Raw genomic sequence first — 25,054 nt, 5'->3', positions numbered from 1 at the left:
CATGTATAAAAGATCGCTTTTTTCCAATAGTCCTTTACGGTAGGTATTAAAAATTAAAAGTTCTTACCTTCTGTTGTATTGATGTTTACCACAGTAGACTTCTGCTTGCTTGTTTCATCAAGCAGATCACTCCCTGCTTGGCTCTTTATAACAGAAAGCACAGTCTGATCCTTGATTGGAATGACATCCTCTTCTATTTCTTGATTGATGTACGCTTTAGCTTGGACCGTATCCTTCTTAGTGGCACCTAATATGATAATCTTGCCATCATCGGATCCATTACATGCTGCTCGAATGCCCTGTGAACGCAATATCTCCTGGATTTTGTCGATATGATTCTGAACGAACTTGACTTTGTTACGTCCCATTTTGATTTCTACTTTCTCTAGACTGTCCATTTGCCTCCGCATCGACAGCTCTGCTTCCTGGACGATCTTACGTGATCCTTCTAATACGAGTCTGATTTTATCTTGTAAGGAGATGACCACGATCTTCAGGTTCGGAAAGTCCTTTTCAATTTTATCCTGGATGCCACATATAATAAAATGCTGGGACTTCTCTTCTGTCAAGGTTATGTCTACATTTGTTTGCTGTGCTTCGTACTCGGCCTTTGTTCTGAACTCCTTAATGATTCTATCAATATCAGTATATCCTTCGTCAACGTCCTGCTGCTCCCCGACCAGACTGACTTGATGAGTGTAAGCATCCAGCTGAATGAAAAGGCTCTTGGTGCCAAGCTGATTTATTTTATCAACTGTGTCTTTCCAAAATGACGATGGGACTGCAATTCTGGATGACTTACACCTGTTCAGGGAGTCAGTCAGAACTTGGGTAGCAGTTTCAGACCATTTGAGCCAAGATGATTGTCGCTGTCCATCTTCCAGTAGAGGTTCCAGCCTAGCTGTTGTCTTATCATCACCATCTGGCCATTTCAGAATGGCCTTTGCATCCCTAAGCTTCTGAGTCAAAGTCTTCTTTGTGTGTTGGCCCTTCCCGAAGATGAACTCCATGATGGGTTCCTGGACTTGTACAGTGACTGGCTTAGGGACATGAGGAGTTGGGACATCTAATGTACTCAGTCTTCCCAGACATTCATGGTACTCTTCAACGAATATTTCAACATTCCCAACTTTGTGGGGTCCCCTTTTCGCGATAACATCATCAACAACTATTGAAAAAACAAAGCAAACATTTTTGTTTAGTTGATGAGTAAATGAATTTATACAGCCAAGTACGGAATGATATACTTTCTAAACTTGTTTTGGCAAGGTTTTGTTAATTGAAACTGGTTTTATTTGAATGTTTCAGCTCCTTATTTGTCAAATGCTCAAAAAGTGACACAATTCTGATAGTATATTCAAATCAGTGTGTGCATCATTTAACATTAAAATTATGCATGAAAATAATTAGCCTAGATTTGTATAATTCTAAATGCCTTACAAGGCAGGTTGCTTAGATCCAATATTTGACGAGATCGTAACTGCTTTGGAGATATATTCTTCTAGCTCTAAAACAGAGGGTGATACCTGAAATTCTTATGGGAAAGGTGCCAACGTTTATTAACTCCTAAATAGCAGCGGCGTAATATATACACATATTGTAGCATATTTAGTATATTTTGGGGATTTTATTTAGATATTCTTAACTTGCAAAACATTTTCTAAAGCATATAAGTGACTGGATAATTATGAGGACATATTAACGATCCGAATAGCTATACCCTATAGTTGCGCGCATACATTTATTTCCCAAACTTTAGTATTGATGAGCTTCAAATTCACAAAGTTACTTAATGCTGGCAAGGTTACCCCTATATAATAGGGGTAACCGTGCCAGCATTGAGTAACTTTGTGAATGTTAAAAAAATCATGTGATCAATGATAGTATCATTATATTTAGTCCAAAAGTAACAATGGGGAAAAACAAAAGTATTCCAAAACTTCGGCTACAAATTACGCCAGTGTTAACCTAAAATGGGGGACTTCGACAACTTCAAAGATACCCCCCAAAACAACTGATTCAGGTTGTTCATTATGTCAATGTCAAACATTTTCTTAGGCACATATACGGATTTCCTGAGAATTTTTTTAAAGCAACCATTCACTTAACTCTTAACGCCAATTTCCAGACACTTTTTTCCTCCCTTTGATTTTTGGACTATATTTCACAGTGCTACTATTGTTCACATAATTTTTATTAGGGGAAATGTGCAAGTAAATTACTTTGTGAATTTGAAGCTTATCAATATGCCTATTGAGGTTTGGCGAGTCTATAGCCTACTGGATAAAATTTAGGGGAAAATAAATGCGTGTCAACTTTAGGGAACAATGGTAGCCATTTTGGATCTGTAATCACAGTGTTCTTATAATTATCCAATCAGTTGTATGATTTAGAAAGTTTTTTGGAAAGATATGTAAATATAATCCAGAAACCATTTTTAACGTATTAAAATAAATGTGCATAAATTAATCGCTCAACGTCCTTTTGGATTTATGCAAATGAGGTACCCTTCCAAAACATTTAAGGTATTAGCTCTTCTAAATCAGCTAGCTCTGCATGGTCCATTCTATACATGGCAAATGTGGTCGAAATGTGAACTAAAAAGGATATAGGCATGAATACCTTTCCAGTCTTCAAAGTAGACAATAGCCTGAGAGTCCGTTGGTCCCTGCTGTACCTCTCTGACACCGGTGCCGCCACTTTTCTTTTTGTTGTCAAAATACAACTCAATCATCTCCAAAGATGTTTTTGGTGACACCCCTTCAAGACAAACATCTTTCTTTGTAAAATTATGTAAATATATTTTAAATGGTTATGAAGTAAAAGACGTAGTTTGTTTCCATCGGAATTTTTTACTTTAAGAGAGAGAGAGAGAGAGAGAGAGAGAGAGAGAGAGAGAGAGAGAGAGAGAGAGAGAGAGAGAGAGAGAAGTTATGTGTATCTAAAAACATAACCCTTGTTGTAAATCGTTTTTTAAAATCATTATAAAACAAAAGTGTTTGGTCATGTCACTCGGAATTATTTTATTTTAAGAGACAGGGGAGTTATCTGCAAAACATTATCCATGTTCCAACTACTGACAGCAATTCTCACCTTGCACTAGGATAGAGTCCGACTCGTGCACCTTCTCTGCTGTCACAAAGGATCCTTTCAACGTCTTTGTACAAATGCTTTTGATGACTCCTTCCATGTCTACAAACAATCGAAACAGTTTATTACTAATTAGTTTATTACTAAAATAAAAAGTGTGCTGAACAAATAATGCCCTGCTAGCAATGCTGAAAGGTTCGCATGCTGTTCTGCTTGTGTAAAATTAATTTTAACCTGAAAATTCGAACAGTTTATAATATATGGGCTTTAAAATGAAATTCATAATACAATTCAAAAATTACAACTTGATATCAAAACTATTGTTTTGTTACAGTAATTATGGTTGACAATAAAGACAGATCTGCACGTTTCAACTTTAATCCAAACAAATCACCTGGGATATCCTCTGCAAATGTGCAGATTGCTGTTCCAGGCATCTCACCATATTGTATCTTGAACTCATCCGTACCAGACCGATTCTCAAAAAACATTGTCACAAGCTCTGAATCGCACCCATCAGGAATTCCGCTGAGAAACAGACATCGCTTCTTGACTGGGCGAGGGCGAGGTTTCTTCCTCACGATCTGTCGCACTGACAGAGATGCACCATCAACCCTATGGGATCTGGCGACAACTGAGTGCGCAACTAAAACATAATCACAAAAGGTTTCAACAAACGTAACTAACGTGTAGATAAAAGAATTGAAAAATAAAGCGAGACCAGGTCAACTGTATAATCAATTAATGCTACGCTACTTCTTTTTTTTTTCTAATCATTGTTAATTTAAAAACAGTCTTTTCTTCATTGTGTTTCAATGAAGTTGGATTACTTTTTAATTCGGTGTGTACGCTTTTAGCTAGGAGGCGGCATTTCCAGGAAACATCGTAAATGAATTACACAGAATATGATTATCCAAATCAGGAAGCACCAGACTTGATTAACTACGCACCCGTTTTAGCTTAATGTTTAGATGGAGAATAATAGTGTTTTCCCAATAACCGTCTGTACTAATTACGTCACGCAATGTTTACCGCACTGCATTGTGGGATTGAGTGGCGGTCGCCGTACCGCGATCGATAATAAAAAAAACATGTAGTTTGTGTATTGGGGTCTACATGATTTATTTTAATTTGCGCCACTAAAGCTGTCGAAAGTGACCCTCAAAAAACCTCTTCTAACTTAATCTAAACTATATTTCAGGTCGATGATTCTTAAAAATAACGGAGAATTTAGGTATGCACAACGCTATAGTCACGATGGCCATATATCGCACAGCGTGAGACTGTGTATGTGGCGCTAGTACAGCGGGCAACGAGCGAGTTGCTGCGGCAGCCGATGGCGGGGAAACACGCTGCTTCAAGTACAAGAGCGGTACAATCGTACACGTCGAAATCAATGATTAAACCAAATAAGTACATAAAAAGATTAACCACGGAAAACACATTATACAAAAAAAAAAGACAGATCACGTTCTGTGAATCAAATTGAAGAACTTTTCTCCACCTATTTTGTTTGGCAACTGAGGCCGAGTTGACTTGGGACCGAGTTGACCCCGACTGAGTTGGTTTCGAGTCAACTCGGTTCAAGTCAACTCGGTCTCAAATGAACTTGATGGGGGAGAAAATGCTCTAGCAAGGCACAATAGAGACAAAAATCAAATTGTGTCATGTTATGGGGCCGTGCCATGTTAGGGTACATCAACCACACGCGTTAAAGTGGTTACATCATACACCACTGATATCACGCCTTGCTGAGGTCACGCGTTCCACACAAACCTGGGCTTATAGTACGATGGTCACTTTTCATCATTTTTTTATCGGTTGAAAAATAAAATAAATAACTGCATGAGTTACTTAAAGATACCGCTTAAGGGCACCGCTTCATATAAGGTAAGGTTTGTGTGGAACGCCTAACCTCGGCAAAGCGTGGCCTCACAGTCAGCGGTGTATGACTTTTTGTTGATGTACCCTAACATGGCACGGCCCCTAACATGACGCATTTAAATTTTCGATCCCAGTTTCTTGCTAGAGCATTTTTCTCCAGCAAGTTGATGTGAGACCGAGTTGACTTGGGACCGAGTATACCTGAGACCGAGTTAACGTCGGGTACTCGAGAGTTAACTCCAACTGACTTGGATTGGGACCGAGTTGACTCAAAACCGTAGTCGGGGTCAACTCGGTCCCAAGTCAACTCGGTCCAAGGTGCAAAACAATATATGTACAGAAATGTTCTGCAATTTGATTCACAGAACGTGATCTGTCTCTTTTTTTGTGTATATTTTTTCCGTGGGTAGCCTTTTGATGTACCGATTTTGTTAAATCATTTATTTCGAGGTTATACTGATTGTACCGCTCTTGTACTTGAAGCAGCATGTTTCCCCGAAGCGGCTGCCGCAACAAGTCGCTTGTTGCCCGCTGTATGTACTGGCGCCACCGGACACAGTCACACTCGATGCATACGCGTAGCATATCTAGTATTATAACACCTCACCCACAGATTCTGTGTCTTGATTGGCCGAGAGCGAGTTACATGTTACTTTCTAATTTTGCTATCTTTCTGTGCACGGCCAAAAGTACTATGCGCATATTAACCAAAGTACTATACCATTAGCAACCAAAGTACTATTTCCACGGCGCGGTATTTGTGTGCAAATGCATGCTGGTGTGCGCGTTGCGCGTTGTGCGTAGCGTGTATTATTCCAAAGAGAGTGCGCCGCAGACTTGGGTTCAAACATTTTGTGAAGGGGTAGTTTTTAAGAGAGAGAAATACATTTTCCACCAATTTTGTATTGAAATTAAAGTTTATTTCAGCTGTGTTTAGATTTAAATAATTTAAAATATTAAAATCAAGCAGAATCTTTGGGTGAAGTGTTATAAAACAAATATTGAATGGAATTCATTGAATGCCTTATCTCGTGGTAAAGTAAAACTAGCCTCCCTCGGTGATCCATGGATCATTCTATTTTCCCTCGGCTTCGCCTCGGGAAAATAGAATGTCCATGGATCACCTCGGGAGGCTAGTTATACTACACCACTCGAAGCATTCAATATTTGTATACTGTGCGATATATGGCCGTCGTGACTCAGCGGAATGTCGGACACTTCGCCCCATTTCCACGTCGCCCCATGTCACTTCGCCCCTAACCACTTCGCCCCATCCCCACTTCGCCCCATCCCCACTTCGCCCCATCCCCACATCGCCCAATCCCCACATCGCCCCATCCCCACTTCGCCCCATCCCCACTTCGCCCTATCCCCACTTCGCCCCATCCCACTTCGCCCCATCCACACTTCGCCCCATCCCCACTTCGCCCCAGCCGCTACATGTAAAAAAAAATCTCGTTTATTTTATTGGCTTAAAAACAATTCCAACAGATTCACTAATTGCTAACCAACGGAAAGAATTAGCCCACCAAATGAACAATTCATAACCAACCTCTCAAGCTATCACTCTCCCCTACCGAGAAAAAACTTGCTTGAAGTAAACTGGGTCCAACTTTGTTCCCAACCCGGCTATATACCAACCCGTCTCCCACTTATCTAAGAACGACAATACCTTTGACATCCTAATTTCACTCTTGGACATGTTGGAGGAACCAATCTCATCTAAATGAAGTTGTAAGTGTCACATATCAGACACATTTTGACGGAACACTTTCCCTCAAGGCAGTGAGTTCCTTTTAACTCACTGACCCATATACCTACGGATTCTTTTGAATCCAGCGGCTGATGAGTCCCCGAAGGGACGAATATGCATTCCGCTAATATTGCCCTCAGGTAAAACCTAACCCACCCCTATGCGCTGCCTAGGTAAACTTGGCTACGGTCAAAACTTCCATTGATTTCTCCTTCTTATTTCTACCCATTTTTTGAGACCCGCAATGTCTCAATTGAAGAACATAAACCACACAATGTCACACCGTCGAATAACTCAATCATTGTTCTTACGCATATTTTTTATTCACAAGCCAATAGGAGATGCGTCTCTGAATGGGATAGAGCCATCATTTCTCTCATCTGTGTCTCGAGCACCTCATGAGAGAGTTTGTATTTTTCCTGAGTTTCTAGAATTGGGAGCATTTATTATCGGGGGTCTTTGGCAGTTTATTTGGTCTGCACCCCTAGCCTTCACCTTTTTCATACTACATGGGGCGAAGCGGGGATGGGGCGAAGTGGGGATGGGGCGAAGCGGGGATGGGGCGAAGCGGGGATGGGGCGAAGCGGGGATGGGGCGAAGCGGGGATGGGGCGAAGCGGGGATGGGGCGAAGCGGGGATGGGGCGAAGCGGGGATGGGGCGAAGCGGGAATGGGGCGAAGCGGGGATGGGGCGAAGTGGTTAGGGGCGAAGTGACATGGGGCGACGTTGAAATGGGGCGAAGCCTCTGACACCCACTCAACTCAGCGTTGTGCATACCTAAATTCTCCTTTATTTTTAAGAATCATCGACCTGATATATTGTTTAGATTAATTAAGACGAAGTTTTATCACATTTGAGGGTCATTTTCGATAACTTTAGTGGCGCAAATAAATCAGACCCAAAATACACAGTACAATATGTTTTATAGCGATCGCGGTGCGGCGATTCCCAACAATCCCACAATGCACTGCGATAAAACATTGCTTGACGTAATTAGTACAGAGGGTTGTACAGTGTGTTTACCTGATGGATTCTCAAACGTCAATATGATTGCTTCTGTCTTCGGGTTATATTCAAATGTTTTTAGGTCACCTCCTCCAGATTTACGAGGGGTCTCAAAATAGAGCCTGAGCATCTCATCTGACGTCGATGGCTTGAAGTCAGTCACCTCAACAACTGGCTCGTCATCTTCACATTCTGAATCTGAAGAGTCATCTTCTGAATCATGCTAAATTTGATATAATGAAATGAGTTTATCTCTCAGCTACATGTATAAAAGCAGAACAAGGTAAATCCATGGTATTTTTTAACGATAATCCAGACCCCATGATGAAACTCATCCGAAATGCAACGTCAAAATGACAGTTGCTCCCAAGTTAGCAATATAGCTACAATAACTCAAGGATTACCCTAAATTTCGCTGTTTTGTTTTGTTGTTTTTGTGTATTTTTGTTTGGCTAATTTTTTGTTACCTTTTCTGCTGGTAGTGTTTATTAAAACTCAATTTCAGTTGAAACCGAAAACTCTTTGCCAGAAAATTGATAGGAATTCTGAAAGAGATCTGCAGCTTCACAATGAAAGTCTTTCTGGTTTTGGCATGAAGTCGTCCGGAGCGTGTCTTGATGGGGTTACTGTTGGACATTCTAGTGAGTGTCTGTGTTGTTGAGGAACCTCTAGTTAGTGAACTGGATGACGGTGGTGCTTGTTGGAAAGGTCACGTTTTCCTTGACTGCTGACTCGTAGTCGGCATAAGTCGGGTGCGTCCGGAATACGCTCGGCATGCGCATTGCATACTGACCTATTTGCAGCCCGAAAACTAATGTTGTGCACTGCATACGCAACTCATACGCATCTCATACGCAATGGATATGCGCTGAATTCGTTACTTGTACGCTAGATGTGCGTCGCACATAAGTTAAAGTGATCAAAGCATTTCGACGTTAATTGAGCGTACGGCTGCGTATTGAAATTTTTTGATAAGGAACTCATAAGGAATTAGGATACGCAAAGGTGTGACAGGGGCTTTAGTCAGGTACAGGTGTGTGTGCACGCGTACGGCGGTTGCTACGTACAGTCATTTGGGTTGCGTATACTATCATGTCACTTCTCACTTCTTTCAATCAGCCACGTTGGAAACAAGCGCACAGCACCGTCATGTGACGGGTGGAGTATGTGATTTTAAATCAAAAGGTAAAAACAAATATCTCTTAAATGGAGATTTTTAGGGGAAAAAAGCTAGTAAATTCAACATGTAAGTGGCATTATATTTATGTAATTAGATATGAAATGGTGGGATCTTTGCCCACTACCCTAGCCCAGATTGGAAGAAGTCTTCATTGCAATACGAAAGGGAGTCCACCAGGGCTACCCACTACCCCTACAGAACGCAAGAGAAATCATTACGATTACTGTACACTCAATGTAGTCCATGAATAGCGTTAATACTACTTTGATCCAAGTTGTGCGTCACTTTAGTGAAGATCATTATTAAAGTTATAGCGTGCACTTAAAATTATTTAGAAAATCTATATTACAAAGATGCTCAAGGCGAAGTCCTTGATTCAAGTTACGAACCACGTTATGAACCAATGCATAAACAGTTATATACATATAAACAACAATTCATAAATACCTAAGAGAGTTTAAGCATTCCTATTGGTTGAGAGCCCGTCACGTGGCCGGTCTTAAACGGATGATAAAGACATGGCTAGCTGGTCTTAAACACTTTTCCAGTGTCACAATAAAATGTGGACTCCTAAAAATCCTAAAAATCCAGATTATCGTTTCATTGGTTGAACGTTCACAATCCTCACGAAGGCATGCGCAACACTACCAGGGAGTCAGAATTTTATAGTTCTAAATTCAATCGACATCGCGCAGAACATGATACGCGCGCGTCAATCTCCATAAAAGGGTTGTTTACATCTTACTCGCCAGCTGAACACTCCATTATTTTACAAGAAGGATATTTTGAAAAGCAAAAGTGAATTTGTTGAACAAAATCGGGATGTTTTGAACGAATTATATGATTTTTTTTTACCGAAAAGGTATTTATGAATGGGAATAAATATGTGCTCCGTCGGTATTTATCACTCTGTTTAAGACCACTTAGAGTCTGGGTGCTGATAATTACCCTAGCTTCCGGCTCGATAACAAAAAATAGCATTGACAAATACATGTACATAAATTGATAAATAGATAAACACACCACCTTGACTTGATAAGAGGATTCCTGGTGAGATGCCGTGTCTATGGGTGAGAACCCTCCAGACAGCTCATGTGGATGTACTTCCAGTAGAGTGCGAACTCCGTCAATCTCCAGCTCATGATGTTCTTGTTCTAATACCTGCTGAACACCTGTTGGTGACGGTTTCATTGAGAAGAGGTGTCCAAAGGAATGAGGAATGTTTAAAATATTGTTTCCACAAGAATGTGTTCGTCAGTAGAAAATTCTGCCATTATGCTCCCCTGATGACATGTCACATTATTATGCTCGACCTGCTTCATAATAGGAAACGACGGTGGAGGGAGTGCAGGTAATTAAAGCAAAACTGACTAATTTCTTTTTATTCATGTACAAAGTATTCTTAATTATATGAATTTCAAGGTCGATGAGGTTGGAGCAATCAGAAAAAAAAGACAATATAGGTTCTCTTCCTATGACTAAATATGCCTTTTAAGTTTGATAATCCTTCCAGCTATACACATGGCGGGATTGTGTAGTAACACGGGGCCCTCTACGTTGGTCAAGCGAGTTAAAAAGTGTTTTAATATTTCAAAATCACATAATTTACATCTACCGTCTTTTGATTCCATGACCCTGTTTTGTTACTACAAAGCACTACTCAGAAAGCGCCCGTTTTTTGGGGGCCGACTATTTTGACGTTGGTGTTTTTACCACTTAACCCCCCCCCCCCCAAAAAAAACTACTCGAAAATATGCAACATACATATGGCAAAAAAAAATAAGTCTCCGGTTTCTGGTATGGAGCTTGTCCAAAAAGTGGTGCGGCGACGCGGCTTTTTTTTTTTACCTGACTTTTTTGCTTCAAATGTCGGCTGATGACTGCAAATGGTGCCCGACTAAACTTAGTGCAAATATATGGGAGTCCAGAGAGGCCATATGAAGCTTATTCTCGATCATAACCCCATCTAAAAACACGTTAAAATTGTGCAGTAGCAGGATTCCAATCAAACCAGTGAGTTTGGCGGTTTTGAGACATCATCTTTTATTGAAAAAAAACTTGTTCATTTTGTCGACGCGCATGGCTAGGCTACGGCGACGCGCGCACATACCAGAAACCGGAGACTTTTTTTTGGGCCTATCACCAAGGTCAAAAATCGTGGGACTACCCCCCCCCCCCCCGGGTGCGCGACTGCATGGAAGGCGCAAACCTATGCCAGGCTGAACAAAAGAAATAATCGCAGATCCACTGGATCCCGGTAGGTATATGTCGGTCTAACTTTCCACTCCCCCTTGTATAAAATGGTCTAATCCTTTGACCTCAAGGGCGGATCCAGGGGGGGGGGGCCAAAGGGGGCCATGGCCCCCCAAAACGAAACCATTTTTTTTTTTATGTGACATCGCAATAAAGGCAGGCAATGAGTACACCACCATCTTTTCCTCAAAAAAACATTGGTTAAAGTGGTCAGAAATTGCCTCAGATCGCACCACAGAGCATCTAGAATCCAAAAAAATTTCGGGGCCCTTAAGCGGGCCCCGAACCCCACGCCGTAATTTTTTTGACCCACTTTTTGGGGGGACCAAATTTGTTTGGGTCCCCTCCCAAAAAATTGTGTTCTGGATCCGCCCTTGTTTGACCTGTGTGGTTAGATTAGGTGGATGATTAGGCATACTCGCACATACGAACTGGTGAAGAATCCTTACAAAAAAATCATGCATCCAGACCCAGTCCGGATCACGTCCAAATGATCTAATCGATTTTTACTTGTACCAAGGGCCACCCCTAAAAAAAACCATGGAAATCCGTCCATAACTTTGTGAGTTATCCTGTTCACAGACAAACCACCCAATCATCCAACAGACCAACGCAGATGAAAACACAACCTCCTAATTGGCGGAGGTAATAATGAACACTATCTTTGGGGCAGAAAAAGCTAATTTCATACAAATTTGACATGCGAATTCACGATGTGCATGTCACGGTGATCATCCTCTCTTTAAATTTGTGTTGCATTTTGGCGTCTTAATTGTCAATTAATTGAAGCCTACCCCTAAACAAATGGTTAAAACCCCTTAACCCTGCCCACTATCCACGACACCCCCATTGAAATTTGATTCTGCAATAGAAACACGTTCGAAAGGGGCCATAATTTCTCCATCATACCCCTATTAGAGTTCACTCACTTGAATGCTCATTGAAAGTGACTATCATCCACAATCCATGGACATCCTCGAAAAGGTTGACATCTTCCACTCCGCAACCTCGGGTCTTTTGAAAATATATCCTGACTTTATCTTTAAGTTGCGGTCTCTTAGAATCATAGCATCTAGGAGGAAGTCGAACGCGAATTGAAGTCTGCGATTGGCTGGGATTAGTCTCCATAGCTAACTGCAAGGATGAGGTGTTACATTTTGTGAAACTTTGATACTGGACGCCGTTATTAATACATGTAATAGGATATTATGTACATGTACAAAGGGAATCATACAGTTGTCTTCCTGTTATTGCACATACGGGAAATTCCGAACCTACGTTCAGCGCAGGCGCATTAGAGAGACAACCTTTATCGTCGTATTGAACTGTGACCTTTTCTTTCAAATTGATTTCCAGTATTGGACGTATTTGATTAATAACCGCGACTACATGTAGCTAGGCCTATACGTGTATATAGCCTTTACGGTGATTTGCATTTTTGCAGCGCAATTTAATACTGGAAATTAATTTAACGATTCAAAATGTCGACGCAATTAGTAATGGATGTACTGTATTATACTAGGATCCCTGACTAGGATCTACATAATGTACATTTTTTTTTTACATGTACGGAGGGAATCTATACAGTCGTCTACCTGTTATTGCACACAGGGGGAAATTCCAAAACCTAGTTTCTGCGCAGGCGCAGTAGAGAACCCTTTATCGTGGCTGCACTGTGACCTTTTTCTTTCAAGTTGAGCTCAGTATTTACTACGGAAGCGTTAAAGGGCATAATACAAACTAAAAGAAAATCAAAAATAAGTCAGAATTATGACTTATTGTTAAGTCATAGTCAATGCTAGAAATAGTCGTTAATCTTTACAACTCTCAAAAAGAATGGACACTTGAACAATGATGACCGATGTACACCACTAATGTTATTTGATTGCTTTATAATTTGATGACATTTTATTATCTGAGTAAACATTAATGACCGAGTTTACAAGAAACATATCTGATACAAGTAGACCTACATTATGACAAGATATCAACCTTTAAAACCAGGAGCATTACTGCACATTAAAAAGGGATCTTTGTATTCATTCTCATGACTGATATACAAGTTTCATGCTTCAACCAATAACTGAAGACAAAAGTATTACAGAAAAAGCAACAATCAACGAATTGCAGTCAACCAAGTTTACATCTACAAAAGCATGATATAAACATCTCGGTCATTATGTCGTCCTTACGCAACTTGAAAGGCTACGAAAACAAAACGAACATTAGAAAGTTGATTGGCTCATGTTAAAAGTCTGAATATTAATAGTTTGTGACACTGAGTAATATAATAAAATGTATTTAGCAGGATGGTGATCATTACTCAATATGTTTTCAAAGATTACTATTGCGTTATATAATTTGGTTACTTTTAGAACAATCAAATTTCTTTTTATGAGTCTACAATCATGATTTCTTTGTTCAGGCTATGGATACGGTTCGGAACACTTTACCACATTAAATATAACACTTTTGCCATTACACTATACACCACGCATACTTGTTTTTGCAAATCCCTAAACATAACGGCACAAAAGCTACAGGGTTATTTTGATTTTGCCTCTTCATATACTTTTTTAACAAGTCAGGTGTGTTTACAAACACAAATGCCCCGCAACCGTGACTGTTTCCATGACATAACACCACTCTAACATCAACTTACATGTACCTTGGTCAAATGGAACGTTCATTGACAGCATTAGTTTCAGCCACTGTGACCTTGACCCTTGACCTTTTGGCCCCAAATGCAAAAGGCTTCTTAGAATTGCCAAGGACAATCCACAAACCAAATTTGAAGTTCATATGTAAAGTATTTCTCAAGTTATCGCGCTGACAAAATTTCTATTGTTTCAGCCACTGTGACCTTGACCCTTGACCTTTCGGCCCCAAATGCAAAAGGCTTCTTAGGATTACCAAGGATAATCCACAAACCAAATTTGAAGTTCATATGTAAAGTATTTCTCAAGTTATCGCGCTGACAAAATTTCTATTGTTTCAGCCACTGTGACCTTGACCCTTGACCTTTCGGCCCCAAATGCAAAAGGCTTCTTAGGATTACCAAGGACAATCCACAAACCAAATTTGAAGTTCATATGTAAAGTATTTCTCAAGTTATCGCGCTGACAAGATTTGTCCGGACACACACACCCACACACCCATACTTGTTTCACATGACTAGTGTGGACTTTCCATTGCTTTCGTGTAGTTAAGAAAAACCAGTGAAAAAACTCATTTTTCTCAAACTGTGAAAACTCTTTCAACCCAATTTTTTTTCTATGATTCCCTTTAGTGTTTCTCTTCATTCTGCTACAGATAAACCTAACCCAAAAATGCCTCTAAACCTGTTTTCCAGAAATGGGGAAACACTGTGTGGACGTGGGGTAAGTCCACACAACGTCGGTGCTACCTACATTATGTGGACGTCTTTTGTTCGGAAGTCCACACTGCGTATGTAAGACAAGCTCACCCATACTCACACCCACCCACACACTAATACTTGTTTCACATGACTAGTGTGGACTTTCCATTGCTTTCGTGTAGTTAAGAAAAACCAGTGAAAAAACTCATTTTTCTCAAACTGTGAAAACTCTTTCAACCCAATTTTTTTTCTATGATTCCCTTTAGTGTTTCTCTTCATTCTGCTACAGATAAACCTAACCCAAAAATGCCTCTAAACCTGTTTTCCAGAAATGGGGAAACACTGTGTGGACGTGGGCAAGTCCACACAACGTCGGTGCTACCTACATTATGTGGACGTCTTTTGTTCGGAAGTCCACACTGCGTATGTAAGACAAGCTCACCCACACACCCACCCACCCACCCACCCACCCACCCACGGAAGGACAAGGCGGAAACAGTATGCCCCTTCGGCTTCGCCGCGGGGCATAATTAAAAGTGAGCAATCTGAAACCTAAGAGAGATACGATGAAGCACCGAAGCTATTTTTATGCATGGGGAAAAAAGGTGTAATGGCTTCTTTTATCTTGTTGCTTGAAACGTTCTGAATATTGGCAATTGACTATCGGATTAAAACCACATTTTATTCTCAAGCTATTGCATGACAGTAAAAAAAAACCTTTTCAAATATTTAAACATTTTTTCCTCTCTTAATGGCATTCTTTTTTCTTTTTCAAAAGCAGCTATATGTCAGTAAATGTTTGTGTTCATATTTTGACACCATTCATATTTCGTCATCTTAGACAGCACTGTCTATATTTGTAGTGCTCAATTTCTTGGTAAACTTTAAACATGAAGTAACATATGCAAGAACAATACGAGGATCACTTTTAGTTCTTAATTATATTTGTTTTGTTTTGTTTCAATTGTGTATTCATGATTCAAACAAATCAAAGTTGTTTTAGCACCATCCTAACAAAGGTACTACTCTTATTTCCACATGTGTTCTTAATATAGCACATGTGCATCATTTACACATTAAGTTCTATTAAACCTTTGTTTGAACCCAATATTATTGAAAGTTATATCAATCTATGTATACTGGAGATATGGGGAAAGGTAAATGTACACATTTCATTCTGAAAAAGATGTTACTGTGAGGCTGAAACTTGGATTAAAAAATACACAAAGGCTTATTTCTGCTTTGCAGAGTCTTACTTAGGCATACTGCACAAGTCTTTTAGCTAGACATACTATGACTGATCTTTAAGATATTACAGAGAAATCAACAATCAACAGATTGCAGCTGAAAGTCCACAAATACGTAATTTAAACATCTCGATAGTTATTTCGTCCTTTACACAAAACTTGTAAATTCCGAATACTAATGGTATGTGACACCGATGAGTAACGTGAACGAATGTATTTTGCAGGCGGTGATTAGTATTTCTTAATATAACTTGATAACCTTTAAAAAACCCATCAGATTTCCTGTTATGAATCACAGAGATATTGATCGGATCACTATACAACATTATAATACATGTATGTTTGCAACTGCATGCACCATTATGCACCATGCATGCTTTCTGGGAAATCCTCAAAAATAATATGACACAAAAGGTACATATGGTTATTTTGATTTTGCCTCTTAATGGAACTTTTTTTAACTTAAAATTGAGCGGTCTGAAATCAAAGAGAGCCAAGATGAAACACAAAGGTCCTTTAAATGCATTGAAAAAAGTTCAAAGGCTTATTTTAATTTGTTTCTTACAAGGTTCTGAAAATGCATGACTTGCCAATTGAATCACGCATCGGATTAAACCACTATTTACAAGCTCTTAATGACAAAAAGCAAAACAAACGTTTTTCTTCTTTCTTGACCGGTTTTTTTTTAAAGCAGCTGCATTTTAATAAATGTTACCGTGATCATTCATATTTCATCACTTTGGACATCACCGACTTCAGTTTTACCATTCAATTTCTTAGTGAAACTTTAAACATGAAGTATATGTATCTTTTTAACAGGGTCAATGTTATTTCTCAATCAATATTTTTCGTTTGTCTCAATTATGGCTTTACGACCGACTGACAATCAGATATGTTTTTAGCACCAGCATTAGTCAAAGGCACTACTTGTGGAATTTTAATGTTTTTGCACATTTCGTGTAAATCGTTGCTAACCTACTCATTTTAAAAGCTATATTCATCCATATGTATTGGTCAAGTAAACTTACATAGTTTTTTTTCTTCAAAAGATGTTACTTTGAAAGCTGAAAGTTCATTTGGATGGAATTTAGTCTTATCCATCGTATTCCAAGTCTTATCCACTGCAAAAGTCTTTGAGCTAGACTTTAATCAATTTCACAGATTTGGCCTTTATATAAAGTATAGCATACTGTAAAGAAATGGATATTTTAAAAGCACTATTTCACCTAATCATATCATCTTAATGGTATCGCTTAAACTGTGCTGCTGATGTGGTTTTCACCAAACTGCTACCATTCTCATTTTAGATGAGCATGCCTCAGTGTGCATTTTATTTATTTGTTTTTAAATGGGCTTCAAATTATTTAAAATCGATCGTTTTTTAATGGGGCTGCAAATCGTTCAATCATAATATCGCACACTGAATACATGTACCTATCATCTGAAGTGTTTGACTTGCTTACTGGAATTTGATGAGGTATTCTGCATAGGCTTGTGCATCATGAAAGATAACATAGATGCCTGGCTGGTTTACATTGTCCACCACGCAGTCGTACTGCTGGTCCGGATGACTTGGTTTGTTGGGAGGAGTTATTATTCCTTGATTTCCCCGGATGTAATCACCGACCAGAACCTTTGTCAGGTACATGTGCTGTACACCGTTTGCATTAGGCTTTGCATACTGTGACCGTGCCGAGTAGTTAGAATCCACAGCAAAATAGGTTCCATTGCCAAACACAGTTGCTGATTGAAAAAAAAAAGGTTAGCAAATCAATTTATTAGTACTAGTGCAGTGACAGTCATTAGAATTCAGTGCCACTTACTTTATCAACGCTGAATGGCAACTGTTCATTATCATATTGAGAACCAAGTTTGGTGGCGGAAGTAGACACAGAAATATTCTTGGCAAAAATGATCTAGTACAATCAATTGTTTGCTGTCACGCGCATTAAGACTGAAGTTACATAAAGAACAAAATCTGTTGGACAAACATGTGCAATAGTGGGTAAATGACCAACTTTGTCCAAAAGTACTTTTTACAATCCGAATAATTACCAAGTTCTCAAAAAAGTTCCAAATGCATTTAAACAGTTGCATTAAATATAATTCTTAAATCATGTGCAGCAGTAAAATATCAAAGAATAGCAATTTTAAAGGCAATCCTACCTTCACATTTTATGCAAAATTATTGTGGAACACAAGTAATTATCTGAAACCAGTTCTTCATTTCACATAAGTACCATTTAAACTCACACAAACATTGATAAGGGTAAACATCTTTCACACAAATGTATCGAATGGAAACTAAAGTACATGTAGCACTTTAAATGACTATTTAGAATGAAGGTTTGCATTTATAAGCTTTTGTGACAACTACTTCATCAGATGCAACAAAGAGGGGCATCATCATACAAGGTCTATATAGGGGTACAAAATTACATGTACAGTAAAAACAAAGGGTGGAGATCAATCAATTATCAACGGTGCAGTATGACAAAAGGCCAGGATCCCTAGTTGAATACAGTCTAGACTAGGAATAATCTTTTGTTCGGCGGTTTCCCAGTCCACCCTTGATTTGAATCCCATCGGGATTAGTGTGTGGCCTGGTAAATTGAAATGTTCAGCAACAGGTTTCTGTATATCCTTGTTTCTGATTTCACACTTGTGTCCATTCATGCATTGTCTTATTAGTGACTACCAAGTTTGTCCAATGTATACTGCTGTGGGGCATTGCTGACAGGCGATTGATGGCTGCCCACCACATTTAGATAAATATATGGGAGACAAGTGAAGCACCTTAAATTGCTCAGAACTTCACCTTCTGTTCAATTTGTTCATGCTAATGACCCGTCATCTTTTGTCTTTTGATACCCACAGCAACTTTTGTAATCTGAAACGTTCATACGAAGCATCAAGTAGGCAATTCATCAGGCATAAACCTATTCCTTGCTTAATCAGCTAAAATGAATGAATTAGTTTATTCAAAAACACATTTACTTACCATTCTTGCCACAGAAGCTGCGATTGAAACCAAACTTGTTGATCTTATCACACGTTTGCTCATCGGTACCATGGAACAATGTCTCTTCAATGTTAGTACGACCAAGACGAGCCTCCATCGCTCCCTTACGTGCTTGGTACTGCATCAGCAAGTCTCTGTTCTGAATTCTATGTATCTGTGATGGAGAATCAAAGTACAAACACACCTTCAGCAAAATTGCATTGTTTAATCCCTATCTGTATGGGAGCATGGTACATATCTCATGACAATATTCTTAACAAATGTCTGAAAAGAGCTGCGTATGGATAATCCTGAAGTGTGTATTCTTAACTCATTCAGTCGATGTTTGCTAGACTTAATTAGATGTCATTCTCTGAAACAATTGAGTATAATAAAGCCATTCTTGTTTACAAATGTATAAACAAAATTACCCCTTTGTATATATGACAAATATGTTTACACCACTTATTCAGATTTGTGAAACGAAACAATCCACTGATATGGCACTGAGGATTCCTTTTGCCAAAAAATAATGTTATGCCTCAAGTTTTGCTGTAACTGGTACAATCATATGGAATAATTTTGCATGTACAGTTGAGAACCAAGACTTCTCTAACCTCATTCAAATCTGAACTTAGTAAAACGTTCAGTCAGTAATATTTCTGCAAATAATTACATGAGCATTTCTCTCGCTGTCTTCACTGATTATACAAATCTAAATCTGTGCTGACTTATGGAGTTAACAAACTTGGTTGCCATAAAAATATGGAGCCGGAGGGGAAATTTTCAGTTTTTCTCTCTCCCATAATCAACGAATGTATACAGGCCTATAGAAATATACTTTCTCGATGTCACAAGAAATGTCCGAATTCGTCATGTTCACTTATTTCACCTTAGGCCTTTAGGCAAGTGTGTTAGCGATGTCGTTTCAAACTGTAATGATTCTTTGTAATAGTTGTACAATATTTATAAAAGTTACTTTACAATCAAGCAGTAATCCCATATGCTTTTATTTTATTTCATTGTGCTGTATTGTATTTGTAATGTATTGTATTTGTACATTATGTGTAGTCATTTATAGTGTATGCAGGGCCCCAATGGAAACCAGTTTTAAACTGTTTGGGCATACCCTGGGTAAAGAAATGTAATGTACATGTATAAATAAATGAATAAAATCCCCAGTATACTAAACATGTTTAAATATTTTAAAAAAATATAATAATAATCAAATTTCGTTCCACAAATGTTCCTTTAAGAACCAAGTATGCCTAAAACCCTATATCAAGAAACACTACCTCTCGAATTGTATGACCTCCTCCGGTTGATTGGAATTGTGTCTCTACAGTTGTGTATTCGGGTGTGCCTGCAGTAAGTTGTACCATTGCAAAGTGTTTATCCTTCGTCATAGGTATCCAGTTGCTTGGCATTTCGAATGAAGCAGCTGAAAATTGTACAAATGCAGAAAACAAAGCAATGGCCATTGGTCAATCAACCATCATACAATTGTGTAAATCACTCATTGGACACATGATAATGAAGGCTAAGTTAGATGAATCAAAGTACATTTTAAAGGTAGAGTATACATATCATTTGCAGCTATCAAAAAAGTAAATGATGACATTATTGTTGAAAAGCTTAATTGGTTGAAAGGTAGTAATAAACTAAACTCCCTGTGAAATGATTCTGTTGGCTTGCTGTCATTTAACAATTAAAGAAGCTAGCCATTTCCAAAGATGTGTCAAGTTGCGGATTTTTGGAATTTTCCATCAGTTGGTTTGTAATTCGACGAAGCTGTGAATGGCTGCGCGCAAGCATTGACATGATGCACACGCGGTTATTATTCGTCTGTTTAGTGCATGACATAATGAGCACAAGTGTCCTCAGACAAACCTTTTTTCATGTCAATCCGTTGGACAACAAGGTTTCCAGAAGGTGAAATCTCCTCCATGGCTTGGAAGTTGATTGTCACATTTCCATCTTCAAGATTCAGGATAACTGAGGGGCGATTGTTCTTGTGGGCCTCCTCTATGATAGCATTCACCTCTGGATCATATGCTTCCATTCCATGTTGAGTGCTGTACTTCCATTGCACCTTTCAGGTTAGCCATTAAAAATTAAAATACAGAAAAAAATACAGCAGTTACTTAATGGACTTGAAATTGAACAAAACAGCATGCTTGTGCAAACAATGAGAACATAATTCCTTGTATTTGCAAATGGTATTGTCATACCACGGTTATAGATTGTGATTTTTAATTGGTCGAAAACCAAGCAGGTGATGTGCCACAAACAGGCATGTACTGTGTCAGGGGCGTATACTCGTGGTACATGAGTGATGTACCCCACGGGGTACATTGTGCATTACATTGATCATCCCCACCGTTGAAAGTGTTGTTTCTATCGCATTGTATAATAGAAATAGTCCGGGTAAGAGGTTTCAGACAGCGTGCACACGTGTGTACTGATGTGGAATAAACGCGCACACATTGTGTTGAATAAACGTGTGCGCATTGTGTCGAATGGATGCACATGGACCAAGGTCGCAGCTGTGATTGGTGCGTAACGGAACAGGTTTTAATGGATTGGTCTATTGTGGGAAAAGGTAAATTAATTTGTGTTTCCGTGCATGTATGAAAAAAAAATCTGTGCGAATATTCACGATGCAGTAATCACGGATCTTTTCAAAATAATACTTCCGCGATGGCTGCATGGCAACTGGAGGAAACCCACAATTTCAGACGGTTGCAATCTATTACCGTGATATAACACAACAATTTTTGCCGCCGTGATTGGGGTTGATTGTATAATGATTGTATAATGAACAATGTAGATTCTCGTAAAACACTTCTTATTCGTAACTGTCAACACGGGCAGATCAAAGGGGTATGGAAGGGGCGAGAGCCCCTCCTCCCACCCCCTTTAACACTACCCCCAAGAACCCCCACCCACCCCGAGTAAATAGAAAATATCACTTTGATTGGCAATGGATTTATTAGCAACCAGCGAAGTTGAATCTCTCATCTCAAATGGTAAAAATGAACATCACTTCAAAGACATCTGATGTAAATAGATATTTCACCCAAGCCTAGCTTATTTTTTTCATAGATATTAAGTGATAAAGGAAACATTGCTTTAAACAATGCTGTCATCACATCTTGTTTTGACTTACTTCCTTAAACAGGTGTTCCCTTTGTTGCAGCTCAAGTTCCTCTTTCTGGATTCTCGTAAAGAGCGCTTGAATCTGAATGCAAGCATCTTTGACGCTGAGGGTAGGACCCCGAACATTGAAAGACTTTGCTTGTCCCTTGCCACAGCACTTTATCTTCACCTGTTTTTTTTTTTAAAGGTAATCATCATATCAAATGTAAAGGGAAATTGACTTAACACTTCACTCAACAGCAGCGAGGTCTAATTTTACTTGTGAGTACTTACCTGTAGAGCATCACTAGATTATATGCAATATTCCCCTAGAGGGTGCCAGACATTCGCTAAGATTTTTTTTTTTCCCAACACCACCTTGCAGCTCGCCCGCCCTGACACTTCCTCTTTTCTCAAGCCTACAAGCACACAGAGAGAGAGGGCGCTTCAGAGAGAGAGGTCATGCACTTACCATCGGCGGCAAACTTGAGGGATAACCACTGCTTTTTACCCGAGATAGACACAAAAACGAACTCAAATATCAACATCCATCACAGGGAATGCTTACACCATCCTTTTATCTTCAAAATGCTGAAGTCTGCTTAATCAGTGGCTGGTTTTCCAGCACCAAAATACCACCCTGACGGTCGGCCTGTGACCGCCATATTGGTCAGCCATCTTGGATGATTGGTTTATGCGCATATGCATGGAGCTGATGCATGTATGTCATGCACAAACACATGATGGCCCTGCATCTGTTTTTATCAGTTGTCTCCTTGCTACTTCTATATCAACAAGTCATCCCAGAGCACAATCCAGCTATCTCCAACCCTGCAAGCAACATGACATTATTGATGGCAGGGACCTCATGTAAAATATTCCAGCATATACCCTTGTGGATTATGTGAGTACCCTGTCACATGGAACTGCAAAGGTGTTGCCTGTGACGATTGTAGTATCTGGTATCACCAGTCCTGCATTGATTTGTGCTCAGCTGACTTTGAATTATTAAATCATTCCAACATTCAATGGAAATGCCACAAATGTGATAGCACAAACTGTGATAGCTTCACATACCATAGTTATGAACTACGCTACTCCAGCGATGACTTAAACATCGACTCAAACATCGAACTTGGCAATATACCATCATCAGAAAATTCCTTTAGACCACTGCAGACAAGTAGTCCAATAGCAAGTACCCAGACTGATGATGAAAGAACTAGGGAAAGTTACACATTGTCACAAGTATGTAGCCCAACCATGGCAACACAAATGCCAAGGGCCCACAGCTCAGTCTCACATCGGCCAGGCACACAAAATCTAAGAATAATGACAGTAAACTGCCGGAGTGTGCTGGCCAAAAGGTCAGAACTTGCCATCGCCATTGAATATATCAAACCGGACATTGTATGTGGAACCGAATCTTGGCTGACAGGAATAAAACCAGGCCAAAACCCTTCTGAGGGTTATGTGAAATCAAGTGAAATCTTCCCAGAAAATTACATTGCCTACAGAAACGATCGCTGTAGCCTAGGTGGAGGAGTCTTCGTACTTGCTCATCGAAACTTGGTCACAGTTGAGCTCCCGCAACTTGTGACAAATTGTGAACTCGAATGGGTCAAAGTAAAACTGGAAAATAATAAAGAACTGATCATTGGATCCTTTTACATGCCCCACCGAAATATTACCACATTGAATGAACTGGATAAGTCATTCAAACTTTTGACAAACTGTGGTTTCCAAGATAAGCATATTATCCTTGCAGGTGACTTCAATTGCCCCGACATAGATTGGGAGCATTGTATTGTTGACCCAAGGAGCAAAGACAATACAACACAACAAATGTTGCTTGACATAACTTCTCACCTCACTCAAGTCCACATGTCACCCACGCGTGAGGACAACTTACTGGACCTGGTACTTACATCAAACCCAAGCCTTGTAAAGTCCTCGGTTTCTGCACCAGGGATATCCGACCACGACATTGTGATCACCGACATAGCAACGAAACCGACTATTACTAAACAAGCACCAAAGAAATACTACCAATTCTCACAAGCCAATTGGGAGAGCTTAGCTGGAAACTTGGATGCACTCTCACAGATCATCATAAGTATGCAACAAAGCGGCTCCAACGTACACCAGATGTGGGAAAAATTCAGATCAACGGTACTAAGCGAAATTGACAAACACATCCCCCACAAGATCAGGAAAGGTAACAACTGGTTACCCTGGCTAGACAAATCCATCGTGAAAATGATCAAACGGAAAAGAAGACTGTACAAGCGTGCAAAGAAAAACAACAAATGGGAAGCATACCGTAGCCTCCAAAAACAATGTAGGAGGAAAATCCGAAGAGCCCACTGGAACTACATCAATAAAGTCATTCAGGAAAGCCTCGCAAACAACAACAGTAAGCCATTCTGGAGATACATCAAAAACAGACGCCAAGATAATGTCGGTGTTGCCCCACTAAAGCACAAGGGGGCCTTGTACAGTAATAACTCATCTAAGGCAAAAATACTCATCGAACAGTTCAAGTCAGTGTTTACACAGGACAAAAATCGTGATCTCCCAGAAGTAAACACAAAAGTAGATCAACCAATTCCACGTATCGTCGTCCACTCAGTCGGTGTAGCCAAACTGCTGAAGAAGATAAACATTGCAAAAGCACCTGGACCAGACAACCTACCAAACGCCGTGCTGAAAAATTGTGCTGACAACATCGCACCTGGTCTTGCAGCAATATACCAAACTTCTCTTGACTCCCGCATCCTACCTGGAGATTGGCTTAAGGCCAATGTATCCTGTGTTTTCAAGAAAGGAGACAAACACCTAGCCGAGAATTACCGTCCAATCTCCCTAACCTCAGTACTCTGTAAGCAACTGGAACATATCATTTACAAACACATCATTTCACACCTTGAATATCACCAAATCCTCACACAGTTAAACCATGGTTTCCGTCGTGGCTATTCCTGTGAAACACAACTTACAGTTACACTACATGACCTACAAAAATCTTTTGACGAGAAAAAGCAAGTTGATATTGCCATACTCAACTTCAGTAAAGCATTTGACACCATCCCACACAACAAACTCCTCCACAAGCTCCACAACTACGGCATCAGGGGCCCTCTAC

The 25,054-nt window shown here is 39.6% G+C and overlaps 2 protein-coding genes across 4 annotated transcripts in view; both read right to left on the bottom strand.

Annotated features, from left to right (window-relative positions):
* Window positions 1-10,103, bottom strand: part of LOC119740112 (protein mono-ADP-ribosyltransferase PARP14-like) — a 37,022-nt gene extending 26,919 nt beyond the window's left edge. The window contains exons 1-6 of the mRNA XM_038215312.1: window positions 9,936-10,103; window positions 7,751-7,955; window positions 3,485-3,736; window positions 3,094-3,192; window positions 2,623-2,760; window positions 68-1,168 (exon numbers count right to left, since the gene is read on the bottom strand). Of these exons, the coding sequence (XP_038071240.1) occupies window positions 68-1,168; window positions 2,623-2,760; window positions 3,094-3,192; window positions 3,485-3,736; window positions 7,751-7,955; window positions 9,936-10,103 (1,963 nt within the window). The remainder of the gene's footprint in view (window positions 1-67; window positions 1,169-2,622; window positions 2,761-3,093; window positions 3,193-3,484; window positions 3,737-7,750; window positions 7,956-9,935) is intronic.
* Window positions 10,104-15,057: 4,954 nt separating this feature from the next.
* LOC119740136 (protein mono-ADP-ribosyltransferase PARP14-like) overlaps window positions 15,058-25,054 on the bottom strand; it is a 76,230-nt gene continuing 66,233 nt past the window's right edge. For all 3 annotated transcript variants that reach the window (XM_038215340.1, XM_038215342.1, XM_038215343.1), the window contains 5 exons: window positions 21,941-22,099; window positions 20,662-20,863; window positions 20,067-20,212; window positions 18,772-18,946; window positions 15,058-17,513 (listed from right to left, as the gene is read on the bottom strand). In XM_038215340.1, the coding sequence (XP_038071268.1) occupies window positions 17,230-17,513; window positions 18,772-18,946; window positions 20,067-20,212; window positions 20,662-20,863; window positions 21,941-22,099 (966 nt within the window). In that variant the 3' untranslated portion in view covers window positions 15,058-17,229. The remainder of the gene's footprint in view (window positions 17,514-18,771; window positions 18,947-20,066; window positions 20,213-20,661; window positions 20,864-21,940; window positions 22,100-25,054) is intronic.

This window comes from Patiria miniata, unplaced genomic scaffold, assembly GCF_015706575.1.
Source record: "Patiria miniata isolate m_02_andy unplaced genomic scaffold, ASM1570657v1 HiC_scaffold_4, whole genome shotgun sequence".
Classification (NCBI taxonomy): domain Eukaryota; kingdom Metazoa; phylum Echinodermata; class Asteroidea; order Valvatida; family Asterinidae; genus Patiria; species Patiria miniata.
Note: the sequence above shows the minus strand (reverse complement) of the source record. Positions and strands in the feature narration are given on the sequence as shown.